The sequence below is a fragment of the Calidris pugnax genome, unplaced genomic scaffold (assembly GCF_001431845.1).
Source record: "Calidris pugnax isolate Ruff unplaced genomic scaffold, ASM143184v1 scaffold34, whole genome shotgun sequence".
Classification (NCBI taxonomy): domain Eukaryota; kingdom Metazoa; phylum Chordata; class Aves; order Charadriiformes; family Scolopacidae; genus Calidris; species Calidris pugnax.
Window position 1 is genome coordinate 5161384 of NW_015090771.1, and position 13954 is coordinate 5175337.

The window sequence follows — 13954 nt, forward strand, 5'->3', positions numbered from 1 at the left end:
TGGTTTAAAGGTGAATACTTCTACATCATTTTAAGATGTACTTACCTATACAGAAAACACATCCAAAGGGATTGTTACCTTATGGAAGAAGGAAGGTATTGATGGAGAAGAAGGGTAGGGAGACATGAGGAGAAGGCAGGAGACAGTTCCTTTCATAGACTTCACGGCGAGACACAGATACATTTAACTGAAGAAGGAAGAGGGGATGCTTTCTTCTGTCTTCATATGACGAAAATAAGAAGTGATCAGGATAGATTTTTGTTATCCTCTGGGCATTAGAAGTTTAAATGCAAAATGCATGACTTATTATCTAGCCAACTCTTAGGGGTAAATAGGCAGTATGGGGAATTAGTTGTTGTTAATTGGACTTCTGAGCTGAATTCCCAGGGTGCTGCACTGCAAGCATACCCCTTTTGTTTTAATATTGAAATAAGGAGAAGCCAGCTCTGCTATGGATTCATTCCAGTATAGAACAGCAGAGCACACTAAATCATCTTCATCCAAATACTTAGCTGCATTTGTTGAATGTAAATATTTTAGGGTAAATTCCTACATGTACTGCAGAAGGTATTTGGTTTTCCTTTGGCCATTTTAAGATTGTAAGGCTGATCTTCAAGTAGCATAAATTGCCTAATTGTTCTGTAACATCTGCAGATATGGCTCGCTGTTGCTTAAGCCATCATCTAAATATATACAACATTTTCTATGAAATTTGGGGTGCTCGATTCTGCCACTGGTGGATTGAACTCCGTAGAATTGCACAGCAATGAGTGTCATTTCAGTGACACAATTTTATTGCAAACAAAAAGTGCAGTCTTGAAAATTGTTTTTTGTGTTGTTCTATTGACATCATGCACAGTACTTCTTCTTTAGAACGTTTTAATAACAATCACAAAATAAACCCAAAGTTCTCTCACAGATTTGGGAGATCCAGAAAAATAGTTTTTGCTTCAGGCTTTTGTTCTAGGACCAGGTCCAGTCTGCACATGCTGAAAAATGTGGTAACGTAGCAATCCCTGGAGCAGAGGCCACAGGTCACCATCTCCTTCAACACCCTCTTGTAGCTGATCCTCCTCACATTGCTCACTGCCACTGCTATAATCCAAAAGGTAACAGAAGAACCCAGGCTAGCCTTGTATGTTCTCGTCAGTAAAACAACACAAAGAAATGTTTCTAGTGCTTCTGAAGTGCTCAGAAAAATAACCTAGGGAGATGTTTAAATGAATTATAAACCCCTTAGAGAACCTAAGCAGCAAAACCTTCCTGTACCTCTTCATGTATCTTTAAATCATGAACACAGATGTATTTTTTAAAGGTATGCTGATGCAATCTTTTATTATTCTTTACCTCACCCCAGAATATAAACATTTGCCGTGGTAGGTAGCCCTTCCTATTTTAAAGAACAAAGAAACAGCAAAATGTCCAAAATGCCAGATCCCTTCAACACTCAGCCTTTCACTGAATAGTTTAGTTCCAGTCAATTCAAAGGAATTTTATTGTTTATTGGGCTCAATTTATTGGGCCTGTACCTTTCTCACCTGTTCTTGGGATCCGTGTCAATTTATGGCAGATGTTTTTGAGTCTTTTATTGTGGTAAGCAGCTCTGTGGAAAGGAGCAGCTACTCCTAGTATTTGGTGTTTGCTATTCTCCCAAAACTTCTGCAAATAAAGAACTGCGTGCTAATTCTCTTCAGAGAATCCCTGGGATTCTATTAAATAGTAACATTAATTATGCTGATTTTAAAACTGGGGAAGTTGGACTTAGACCAGTTTAGGACCGGCACGTAGGTAAGTAGATTTTTGAGGTGTTGGGCAGGTCACACTGAGCCACCTGAAGACACTACATTACCCAGAATGACAGTCACCACCATCAGTGCCCACACAGCTGATTACACTGCTATTAATGAAGTGATTTACCCAAATCTGCCGTGGAAAGCCATGTCAGTGAGGGCGCTTTCCCCCTTTGATTTGGGGCACAGGATGGTGGGAGGCATTCTGCATTGTAGATGGCTGGAGTGACACAACCTGGTGGCACCAGGAGGACCGACACAAGAGATGTCCTAGGGACCCCTACTTCATCTTGGGGGCTGGATGAAGAGCAGTTGGTGGCCGTGAGCCACCAGCATGCAGAATTCCTGTCCCAGCTGCCCGTGCTTCCCTGCGACCTTGGCACCCTGCTCCCTCTTAAACACTTTCCGCGGGGGGAGCGCGCACAAAGCCTCTTTAATTAGGCGCTGTGTAGGAAGGACGAACTCCATCCCAAGTGAGATGGAGGATTGCCTGTCTCCTCCAGATGGTGGGATTATTATTTTTTTCTTTTTTCCTAAGGCAGGAGAAAGTAAGCAGGTGTGAGTGCGGGGCCTACCTGTATTGGTTTTAATCAGCAACTTTAAGCAAACTCGGTGTTCTCATCAGAAAAGGGGAAAAATAAACAGCTGAGCACTGTGATTCATTTACACTTCAAATATACTTTGAGTTGGTTATTCCTCAATTAATCAAATAGCTGGTGTATCCCTAAAGTAGTATAAAGTGACACGCTGTGTGAAATCAATTTTCCCTTCCAAAATCATTAAATTCAGTAGCCTGTGACTACATCCCTGCTAATTCTAGTACCGGTCCTTTCATCCTCCATTAACTTTGGCACGCCTAACAGGCTGTCAAAAATAATTTCCCAGAACGTAAATAATTCAGAAATTAAAAATTAATAAATAATAACAGAGAGCTACTGGGAGATAGACTGGGTCAATTAGTCAGCTCTGCATTCTGTTTCTTCGCAGCAGGGGGGCAGCCACATTCGTTACTAGAATCTTTCCTCCGATTCCTAGGTCTGATTTACGGCTCTTCATTACTGGATCCAGTCAGACACAATTACCTCCATCACTATCTCAGTTCCTAACTTCAAAGAAACACACATTTTCTTGTCTGCTTTTTTTCTCCTTGCAGCAGCCTCAGCTTGACGTCCCTGGAATTTCTTCCACGCGGACTAATTAATAAGACTTTGACTTATCATATTCACTTCTCTTCTTTGATGTCCTACCTTAGTCAATCATCCTATTTAATTAGAATTTCAATGATAACTTTACTTATCTCGTGGCTAGATGTAAATTAAAATAACGGGATTTTAATTCTCTTTCTTACGGGGTTATGACATTTCTGACAGAAAAAGTTTCAACCCAAATATGATGTTATGTACTTCCTATGCTAGGAGTGCATTCCACTAAATTGTTTTTCCCTTTGCTACAAAATAATTTTGCTTGTTTAACAAGCTCCACTGAAATGGAAATGAACTACAGTTTCTCGTAACGTAATTTGCACAGGTCCGTGTTGTGGAAGGTTATGTTGATATAAATGAGTATAATAAGATTGCAACACATGCCACATATTTAACGAGGAAAGGGAATGGGATTTTTAAGGAAAAAATTAACTCTGGAAAGAGAATGGACTATAAGGCCACTTCTTCTTTCTGCTCTTTCTGGCAGTTGGTAGTACTTTTCCAAGGTTTCTCGCTTCCTTCCCTCATTTACAGACCTAATCCTGGTGGTTGCATCCAAGCAGCACCTGAGGTTGGATTCTGATTTCAATGAGACATTTCTAAAGCACATATCTCTCTGCTGTTCATAGAAATGGTATTGTGGCTGCAGCTTAATGGGAGCAGTGCATCCCTCAGCTATCACTTTTGTCCTTTCTGCAGTAAGGTGTCCCTTTTGTCCCTTCTGCAGTGTGTCCTCGCACACAGGCTAGCTTCCCTTCCCATGCCTCTTCAAGTCTGCCAGCCCAGGTCAGTAGGACAACAAGTGAAGAGAGGTTGGTGGGGCAGCAGAGTCCTCGTGGCGCCTGGGAGATCCCTGGAAGTAGGATGGGAGGGTAGGAAAGTAAATAGGGATGCTTTTCGGGGCTCCAGCCGGGCTTATGGAGCCATACTCATTTGGGGTTTCTTGCTCTGACTCTGATGTGTGCACCCAAGCAAACGGTTATGCACATAGATAGGGACTTCCAGAAAAAAGAGGGTTGCGGAGAGGACCATGTGGGAAAGCAAGCAAGGTGGGTCAGCATATCAAGAACTGGTCTTAAGCTGTGAAAAAAGTGTGTTCTTCTGGTGCAGTAAACAAAGTACAGTGACAAATCGCTGGGGGTGCAAAATACATCACATTAAAAAGTGTTCTTCTGGTGCAGTAAACAAAGTACAGTGACAAATCGCTGGGGGTGCAAAATACATCACATTACTAATCTTCCATCAGATATGATTGTCTTCCTAACCATCTCTGGTAGAAAAGAGGTTTCCAGTTTTATACTGTCAATAAGCAAATACACCCTGGAATCCAATCTCCAGTTTTCTCAAGGGAAAAAGCCCATGTCCTCAGGCCCTGTGTTTCCACTGACATCCTAGGCAGAGAAAAAAATGGGTTTTATAGGATGCCACTGTTACTTTTCCAAGTTGATGGGTTGTACATTTGCTAATCCGTCCCCTTTGTTGTGTTCAAGGCAAGAAGAAAGTGCAGAAAGAGTTAATGAGACATGTTGGACATGGAAAATAACTGCTCCCAAAAGAGATAGTTTGGTCCTGTGAAGAGGTAGGAGTAGCAGAGAACATGAGAGACTCACTTGACTCGCACTAATCTGTACAAAATGGGCTTAGTGAGCTCCTGCTTCAAATCTTATCCCCACATTAGATAGCATTAAACCAGTTGTCATAAAGCTAACATTTCTGGATGCTCTGGAGAGCCGTTTGCCTGACAGCCCTGTTCCTCTGACAAAATAAACTGAAAAATGTTTGAAAAACTAGGCCAGTGCACCAGCAGAAGCAAACCGCTGGAATTTAACTGACAGCTCCTAGAATTTACACCAGTTGAGTTTATTGCCCAAATCAGGTAAGTTTAAAAAGTATTGATACTGTTGCTCAATAATGAAATAGTAACCTGTTGCACTGACAACATCTAAACTAAACTATTCCATCATAATTTAATAGTGTTGCTCTTTAACAATTGGATTCTGTTACACTTTTATATTTAGGCATCATTATTTAATCTAATTTAATTGGCTTTCTTATTCCCCCCAGGGTTCTGGGCCTAGAAAGTTCATATTGAATACTCTAATTGCTCTGAAATTTACTTGTTGTCTGAAATATGCTCCTATTTTAAATATACCCTAAAATCTAGTTCATACATATTTTCTCTTCTTTCATGAATTAGAGGGAATCTGGTGTCCATAATTTGCACTTAAAAAGACCCAATAATTAACCAAAATAATAATTATAGATCGGAACACGGGGAGGATGCGGCGCAATGAGCGGCGAGTTACAAGCCCATAAATAAGGCCGGGAGCACACATCAAAGCTTTGCGAGCAGCCGCCGCTTTCCAAGAGCGACGCCGAAGCCGCTAACGATGGCAGCGGCGGCTTCCTACATATTTAATGCCCAGGTCCCCGGCTATCACTGCAGAACATTGCTGAGGCCAGTGGAGCACGGGAGGGTTTCAGGGCTGAGAGCTGCCGGGCCCAATCCCCTGGTCCTTGCAGGTGGCCACGTCCCCATGGACACCACACAAAGACTTTGCCTGGACAAGTCATCATCGATGGCGGCAGTGGCCACCACGTATCCACACACGCCGGATGAAGCCAAGGCAATGATTGACTCCGGGGCCCCATCTGGAGCACTGGGTCCAGTTCTGGGCTCCCCAGTTCAAGAAGGACTGGGAATCGCTGGAGAGGGTACAGCAGAGGGCTACAAAGATTATGAGGGGCCTGGAACATCTCCCTTATGAGAAGAGGCTGAGGGACTTGGGTCTTTTTAGTCTAGATAAGAGAAAGCTGAGGCGGGATCTGATCAATGCTCATAAATACTTAAAGGGAGGGTGTCGGGAGGATGGAGGCAGTGTTTTTTCAGAGGTGCCCAGGGATAGGACAAGAGGAAATGGGCACAAACTTGAATATAAGAAGTTCCACCTAAACATGAGGAGGAACTTCCTTACTTTGAGGGTGGCAGAGCCCTGGAAGAGGCTGCCCAGGGAGGTGGTGGAGTCTCCTTCTCTGGAGACATTCCAAACCCTCCTGGACACGTTCCTGTGCAACCTGCTCTGGGTGGACCTGCTTTGGCAGAGGGGTTGGACTAGATGATCTCCAGAGGTCCCTTGTGATTCTGACTATCCATGTCCTGTTTCCCCTATGTTTTTCCTAGGTACCTGTGGCTTGGAAATGGGATTTTGGGTCAGGTAGACCTTTGACCTGATCAGCAGAGGAAGCTTTATCTCTTCATATTCCTGCCTGAGCGCTTGTGGTGAGAGAAAGCACGTGCTGTGGTGGTAAACAAGCAGGAGGAATTTCTACCCAGGGGTTCCCGTGCAGCTGCAAGGAGGTGGTCAGCAAGTGTCAGTACGGGGTCTCCACAGACACTGGTTTTGGGATCAGCCTATCGGCCGGGCACAGGGGCCGAGAAGGTGAGCACCGGTCGGTTGTATCTCCAGAGAAAGGGAAAGGCAAGGAGAGCACTTGGGTGCCCCAAGTAGGGTGTCCTTGAACAACTTGAACACTCCAAAAAAGAGAGAAGGTGCAAACGTCTCCCTGCTACCACAAACCACCAGATAAAACTTTCTGAGACTCAACGTAAAGTTCAGAAATCAGGCATTCTTTATTGTAAGAGAGAAGGTGCAAACCTCTCCCTGCTACCACAAACCAGCAGATAAAGCTTTCTGAGACTCAATGTACAGTTCAGAAATCAGGCATTCTTTATTGTGTCATTGGGTGCACAGGGGATGGCTCCTCCTACTGTGTGCACCAAATACTCTTGTCAAATGAAATTTACACACAACAGGTATACATATTCAATGTAATTCCAAGAAAACATTAGCATATTCATTACATTTCCAAGAATTCATTTACATAGTCTAATAGGCTTTTGAGCATGCAGAGTTGTGCCTTCTGGTGGTCCTCATTTTGAGTAAGGGTCGTTTCTTTCTCAGTCTTCATCTTCTTCACCTGTCCTTTGTCCCAGTCTTCATCTTCTTCACCTGTCCTTTGGCTCACTCTTCATGTTGGCAAAACATTCTAACTGCTTAATTGCTCATTAAAACTAATGATCTCTCTGATACCACCTGTTGGTCAGAAAACATCCATATTTATTGCACCCCTGTCTTAGGTCAGGTCAGAAAACGTCCATATTTATTGCACCCCTGTCTTAGGTCACCATGTTCTCAGGGCCACGTACATCCTTTCTTATCTTACTAAGTCCTTGAAACCATTTGGGATGGTTGCTAAAATAGCTACATTTCTTCTCTAAAAGAAGATTCTCTACAGTTTAACAATTTATAAACTACATAAAATCTGCCTTAGGTGTCACCCCCACTAGGGCTGGCAGGAGAAGGAGCGGGGGACTGTTCAAAGGGGAGCAGCCTTCTGCCCGGGTGGAGTTTTGTGTGAGAACACACCCATTCCACACCCCGGGTTGGTGTGGAAAAGTGTGCGCACGAGTAATTTGTAATTTAGAGCTTAGAACAACAGACTGGGAAATGGCTTATGGGGCTGCAACGGTGTAACTGCCATAATAAAGGACAAAATGTTCCTTCAGAGGAAAGAAGTCAGTTTTCCAGAAAAATAAGCTTTTCAGTAAAACATATTAAAAAAAAAAAGAAAGGTTGGGGGGTGGGGAGAGAAGAGCATGTGTGTAGGACCCCTGGGAAAAGTGAAGCACCTGCAGCAGAAGGGATTTTGTCGTGCTTTACCACGTTCCCCCCTGGCTCCACCACCTCCATCATCTCCACGAATCATCTCCACCACCTCCACGAATCATCTCCAGGAACTGCCTCCAGGAACCACCTCCATGAACCACTTCCATCACCTCCACAAACCACCTCCACCACCTCCACGAATCATCTCCATGAACCACTTCCATCGCCTTCACGAACCACCTCCACGAATAACCTCCATCACCTCCATAAACCACCTCCACGAATAACCTCCATATGGCACCTCCATGAACCACTTCCATCACCTTGGCCGGCCGGGGCTACCCCAGGTTCTGCCGCTGAGCGGCGCTCCGCCCCGCCCCATCCGTACAACATGGCGCCACACTCGCGCCTCCGCTTCCGTACAACATGGCGGCTCCCTGCCCCGCCGCGGCCGGGAGACGGAGCCACATCACCCCTATTCCTTCCGGGTTCCAGCGCGCCGCTATTTCAACCTTGACCCGCGCCTTTCCGCTTCCTCTTCCGGGTGCGGCGGCGACAGGTATGGCGGCGGGAGGCCGAGGGCTGTCGGCGCTCATCCGCCCCCATCCGCGGCCCGGCGGGCGGTGGGGGCGGCCGGCGGGCCCGGGGGGGTGCCGTGAGGGGCGGGCGGTGCTGTCGCTGCTGTCCCTGCCCACGCTTAGGCCGGCGGCGGGGGCAGAGCTGGGGGGTGGAGAGGCCAGGCCTCTGTAGGCCTCCGCGGCGGGGTTCCGGGGCCTGGGCCTGCGGCCGAGGAGCGGCAGCCCCGGGAGGAAGGGAGGCTGCCCCGAGGGGCTGCGGAGGCGGCCGGCGCCTCGCTGAGGCCTTAGGCCGCTGCAGGAGGGGGTTGCTGGGTCCGGAGGAGGGGCCGGGATGGGCCTAGAGAGCGGCTGGTTCAGTTCGCCGCCCTTCGAGGTAGGAGGAGACGGCGCCGTGTTTGCTCCAGCTCCTTTTTCGGCCTTTACCGGTGAAGCCGGTAGAAAACGCGCAGCTGGGAAAGTTCTAAACCGTTTCCTCACGTTTTGAGCGGGATATCATATTGGTGAGACCAGGATGTTGAACTGCTTTAGTTCAGATGAATCTTCGTTGTTGTAAATTGCGTTCCATCCATCGTCACGTGTTTTGTGGTGGGTTTTTTGGTCTTTTTTTAAAGTGTAGTTGTGTGGCCGTTCAGGATGTGCTTTAATTTTGTTAATTATATTAATTGTGTCGATATGGAATCAGCAGCTGCTCGTTCAGGTGTAGCTCGGCGCTTCAGGGTGATGCTGTGATGCATGAGCTTCTGTGTGGACGTGGCTGGAGGCACTTAAAACTACTGCTGTTTCGTTTTTTGACTAATTTAGGTGTAAAAAATGGTTCAGCGCCTGACCTACCGCCGTAGGTTGTCCTACAACACAGCTTCCAACAAGACCAGACTGTAAGTAAGATGTAGTTTCTAAAGAAACCCAATTTTTAAGAAAAATAAGTTTGAATTTTGATTGTTACATTAGCAGAGTATTTTTTTTGCCGTATTTAGGTCCCGGACACCCGGGAACAGGATTGTTTACCTCTACACCAAGAAAGTAGGGAAGGCACCGAAGTCAGCATGTGGCATTTGCCCAGGAAGACTTCGTGGTGTAAGTATTAGCCTTCCTGGAATAACTACCTTTTTTACAGCAATGGCTTTTTTTTCCCAGTAAAAATACACCTGTTTCTTGATGAATTCTTGTTGGAACAGCTTTCTTCTTTAAAATGTCATTATCTGAATGTTGTAAAGTTTAACTGTTAAAACAAGCTTTGAAGGCTTAAAGAATAAGTGCTTTTTTAATGCTTGTGATTCTCATTGCTTTTAAATATGAATTTTCTTGTTCTGTGAGTTGTAACTGGCTGAAATTTTTAGACCAAGGGTATTATGTAGCGGGTTTAAAAGTCTAAATTGGACCTATTAGGTAGGCTTTAAAAAAAACCAAACACACACATAAGCTAAGTTTGACTTTCAGTTCTAGAGGAGAGGAATTAATGGTTTTGACACGGTATTTTTCTGCAAAATATATTCTTGATGCAGTGCCATTGTGATGGAAATGCTTGAGTTATGTCTGTGAGCAGCTTCTATACTTGGAAAACAATCTATTTTTGTAATATTTTTTTAAATGATGAATCTATTGGTGACCCCCTGTGGTAGAATGAAAAGATGCTCAAGATGGCACGTGCAACAAACTGTGACTCTTTTTCATTTTGAATAGTCAACTTCAGGTGGTGCTGCTTTTTTAAACTATCAAAGTGATGAAGTTTTAATACGGCTGTTACCCAAAATTACTGTCTCATGAGATGCTTCTCATTTTTGCTCTCTGTAGGTTCGTGCTGTGCGTCCTAAAGTTCTTATGAGGCTGTCAAAAACGAAGAAGCACGTTAGCAGAGCCTACGGTGGTTCCATGTGTGCTAAGTGTGTCCGCGACAGGTGAGCTTAGAGAGACCTGACTTTATTCTTGAGGTTACTTCATATGATATTTTTGCCTCTTGCTGTTTTCATAACGTGGGCCAAAACTTTAAGACTCTTGTCCGACATCGGTGTTTGTAAAATTGTGCCAGCTGAGTGTGGGGCACCTGTGTGCGATTTTTTTGCCCCTTGGATTTGAGCTTGTTACTGCGTGAGGTGCTCCTTTGTCGAGAGCTTGTGTTCTTTGTCATTTCTTACTGCACTGGTGCTTTGGTGCTGAACAGTCTGCTCATTTGGGATTTTTATTCCTTATTCAGCTCCCATAGTAAAGATTTTTCTTCATCTGTCTTATGCAAAGATAATAGGGAAAGATCAATTGAGCTTTTGGCGTCTTTGTGGTGTTTTGGGATTCAAAGGTATGACTTGGTTGCACATTAAGCATCTTTATGTGGTTAAACTTCTGGGCTTCACTGAGTTCAATTTTATTGGATAAGAATTAGTCGTGGTGAACCCCAGCCAGCAACCAGGACCATGCAGCCCCCCACTTGCTACTCTCCCCTCCCAATGGGATAGGGGAGGAGGTTCAGGAAAAAAAGGAAAGCTTGTAGGTTGAGATAAAGACAGTTTAACAGAAGACTAATGAAAGAGAAGATAATAATGATAATGATAAAAGAATATACAAAGTAAGTGATGCTATACAATTGCTCAGCATTCAATGATCCATTGCCCAGTCCATCCTGAGCAGCGATTGCAGATTCCTCTCCCCAGCCAACCCCCATTTATATGCTGAGTATGATGTCTCTGGTACACAATATTCCTTTGGGCAGCTCGTCCTGTCTGTGCTCCCTCTCGGCTTCTACGGGAAGATGAAAGAGTCCTTGACTTAATATAAGCACTACTTAGCAACAGCTAAAACAATATGTATTATCAACATTATTCTCATACTAAATCTAAGCCACAGCATCTACTCGGATGAAAATTATCCCAGCTGGAACCAGCACACAATTGTACATCTTATTCTTCCTTGGCAAGTTTGAGGAAAAAGGTGTATTATAAAGAACCTCATTGCTGTTAGTGGTAATCAAAGCAGATCTCCAGAGTCAGTAGTGTAATTCCAGTTTTTTCATCTGTTGTGCAAATCTTGCCAGCATTTTTTTTTTTTGCTCTTTCAGTGGCATTAGGTGCTGCTGAAGACAGGTTGTTACAGCTGCAGATCCATAGCATAACTTCTGTGTGTTAAAAGCCACTTTTTGTGTTGTTTTCCCAAACACTTTATGAGCTTGGTGGGTTGTTTTTAGTATGTGAGTATGCCTTATTCTGCCTAAACCAAAAAACACACTCGCTTCCTTCCCTGTAATTGACAGGGTTTTTTCCTGCATCTGCTTTTAGTGTATTTGGTGTAGGCTTTGTGTACTGCAATAGTAGCCACATGTGCCAGATAAATATAGAATGTCATATTAATGTTTCAAGGTGGAAGAGTGTGTGGTATATTTGTGCTTTTAACTCGAAATCATCGAATAGACTGTTGGTGTGAGTACTGTCCCTTAGGTCCATCTACACGGTGGCCCTCCATGTCTTCCAGAAATAATCATATTTAGGCGTGATGTGGCCTGCCAGAGTTTTCTCTGTTTATGCACAAAGAAGCTTTTATCCTGAGAAGGGAGCTGTTCTTGCTTTGCAAACTGGACTTGCATAAAGTTTTCTGTGGCTCCAAGGAAGAGATCTGACCACGACTGGTCATGCCAAGTCTGGCTTAAAGAACAGCTTAACTAATTCGCCAGTGAGGAGTTTTGCTTTTTTCCTTTGAAGTTAGTGAAGGTGGTACTTTTTCCAGCGTTCAGCCATCAGGTATTACCATGCCTGCCTACAAGCCACTCACCCTAAATTTGGGGCCTTCTTCCCCAAACTTCTACACTCATGCGGTGCCACTGTCCCTCTCTTTTGATGTTGGTAAGAACAGCAATGGTTTCTCTTCTTAGGGGCTTGTGGAACTAACACCACGTGTGCAATGAATGTTAGAGATGGCAAAACTAATCGTAACTGTCATATTTTTGTGTTTTCAGTTAAGTAGATGCGTGTTGTAAAGTTCTTGTTTTCTCTTTCCAGGATCAAACGAGCTTTTCTTATTGAGGAGCAGAAGATCGTTGTGAAAGTGCTGAAGGCACAAGCACAGAGCCAGAAGTCAAAGTGAATCTATTTGTAGTTTCAGCCCAATAAATGAAAGCTCCACTTTTCTTGTGTCCTGTCATTCCACGTGTTGGTCAAAGCTGGTAGGAGCTGCTCCTCACAGCTTCTGTGATGCAGAACTGGGGTTTGGTGCAACAAAATCTGTAAGTTGGGGGTGCTGTGTTCTGTGCTGCTGGCAGACAGGGAGATCAAGTGGGTGGAAGGAGGCCTGGTTAAACAGAGCTGTCTTGCAGTCCTGCAGAGGGGTTGGAGTAATTTTGAGCAGTGCAGTTTTTTTTCTTTGTGCAACAGCTGTGTGTGATGTCATCAGAGAACTTTGCTCAGAAGAAAGATAGGAATCTGAAAAAACAAACAATGATGGTGACTTAGAACTGGAAGAGACATTGTCAGGTGAAGAAGAGGTGAGCTAGTATGGCCCTAAGGTAGATGTGTTGTTGGTTTGGGGTTTTGGTTGGTTTTTTTTTTAATAGTATGTGCTGTGGTTATTGTTAACTCAAATCTGAGGGTGGAGGGGAATTGTCTGACCTCCAGCTGTTGCATTCTGTTTGATGTCAGGTGTTTCCTGGATCAGCAGGTGGAGGTATGATACAATCAGAGCTCTGGGGCCCAGGTGGGATACATCTTCCAGAATTAGGTGTTGGAGTAGCAGTTCAGTAGTAGCCTCTGGGATTGAAACTTGACTGTTGGATCTTTATCGGAGAGGATGGAAAGGTAGTGTAAAAAGCTATTATAAAAGGTGAAATTGGGTTTGTTTTGCTGTTTTGCTTCGTTCTGTTGTGTAGAGAGAACTGTAAATGGGCCTCTAAAGCACAGGAGTGCTTTAATGTGCTTGGGAATTTCACCCCCAGCTCTGAGTTCTGGAACTTCGTATGATGGGGAGCAGGTATCTATTTTTATTATTTTTAAATTTTTATTATTATTAATTTTATTATTTTTATCAATAACAGACCTTTGGGATTTTTAAATAACTTTTTTTTTTCAAAAAGTAGTGGCTGTAGTAGTGGTTACTCACAGGACTAAGGAAGGAGAAGTAATTACTGAGCACGCAGGCTCGCTGGGAGCAGGGAGGATGCTGTCTGAAGAGGTTTCTGGGGTGACTGCTGAGGTGAGACCTTATCATGCTCCTGAAAGGAGGGTGTAGAGAGGTGGGGGTTGGTCTCTTCTCCCAAGTTCCAGGAGACAGGACAAGAGGAAATGGCCTCAAGTTGTGCCTGGGGAGGTTCAGGTTGGATATTAGGAAAAATTTCACTGAAAGGGTGCTCAGGGAAGTGGTTGAGGGAGATACTCAAAAGACGAACTGTCATGGTGCTTGGGAATATGATTTAGTGTTGGTGTGTGTTGTGTGTTTTGTTTGGTGGGGTGGTTTTTTGTTTTTTTTTTTTGTATGGTTGGACTAGATGATCTTAAAGGTCCCTTCCAACCTAGGCAATGCTGAACAGACCACAGAAAACTGAGTTGGTGGCCAGCCCTGCTGGTGGTACCATGGGTGTTGGTGCCTTCTGGGTCTGATGACAGCAGGTGGCAGCAGTTTGGGATAAATGGCTTAACACTCTGCACCTGGGAAAGGAGCTGCACCTCCAAGAATTTCTTCACAGTGTCCCCAAGTCATTAAAATAATTCTGCCAGCATTCTCAAAACGGATTAATTTTGCAGCGA

General features: G+C 44.4%; 1 protein-coding gene across 1 annotated transcript; it reads left to right on the top strand.

Moving 5' to 3' along the window:
* Positions 1-8138: 8138 nt before the first annotated feature.
* Positions 8139-12345, top strand: RPL34 (ribosomal protein L34). Its single transcript, XM_014941278.1, has 5 exons — positions 8139-8218; positions 9039-9112; positions 9212-9311; positions 10029-10132; positions 12218-12345. Exons 2-5 carry the CDS (start codon positions 9048-9050, stop codon positions 12300-12302), a joined length of 354 nt encoding a protein of 117 aa, XP_014796764.1. The 5' UTR covers positions 8139-8218; positions 9039-9047; the 3' UTR covers positions 12303-12345.
* The last annotated feature ends 1609 nt before the right edge of the window (positions 12346-13954 follow it).

Coding starts and splice junctions, on each gene's coding strand:
- RPL34 (XM_014941278.1), top strand. CDS start 9,048: ATGGTTCAGCGCCTGACCTACCGCCGTAGGTTGTCCTACAACACAGCT. Junction 9,113..9,211: donor GCTTCCAACAAGACCAGACT/GTAAGTAAGATG, acceptor TGCCGTATTTAG/GTCCCGGACACCCGGGAACA. Junction 10,133..12,217: donor GCTAAGTGTGTCCGCGACAG/GTGAGCTTAGAG, acceptor TTCTCTTTCCAG/GATCAAACGAGCTTTTCTTA.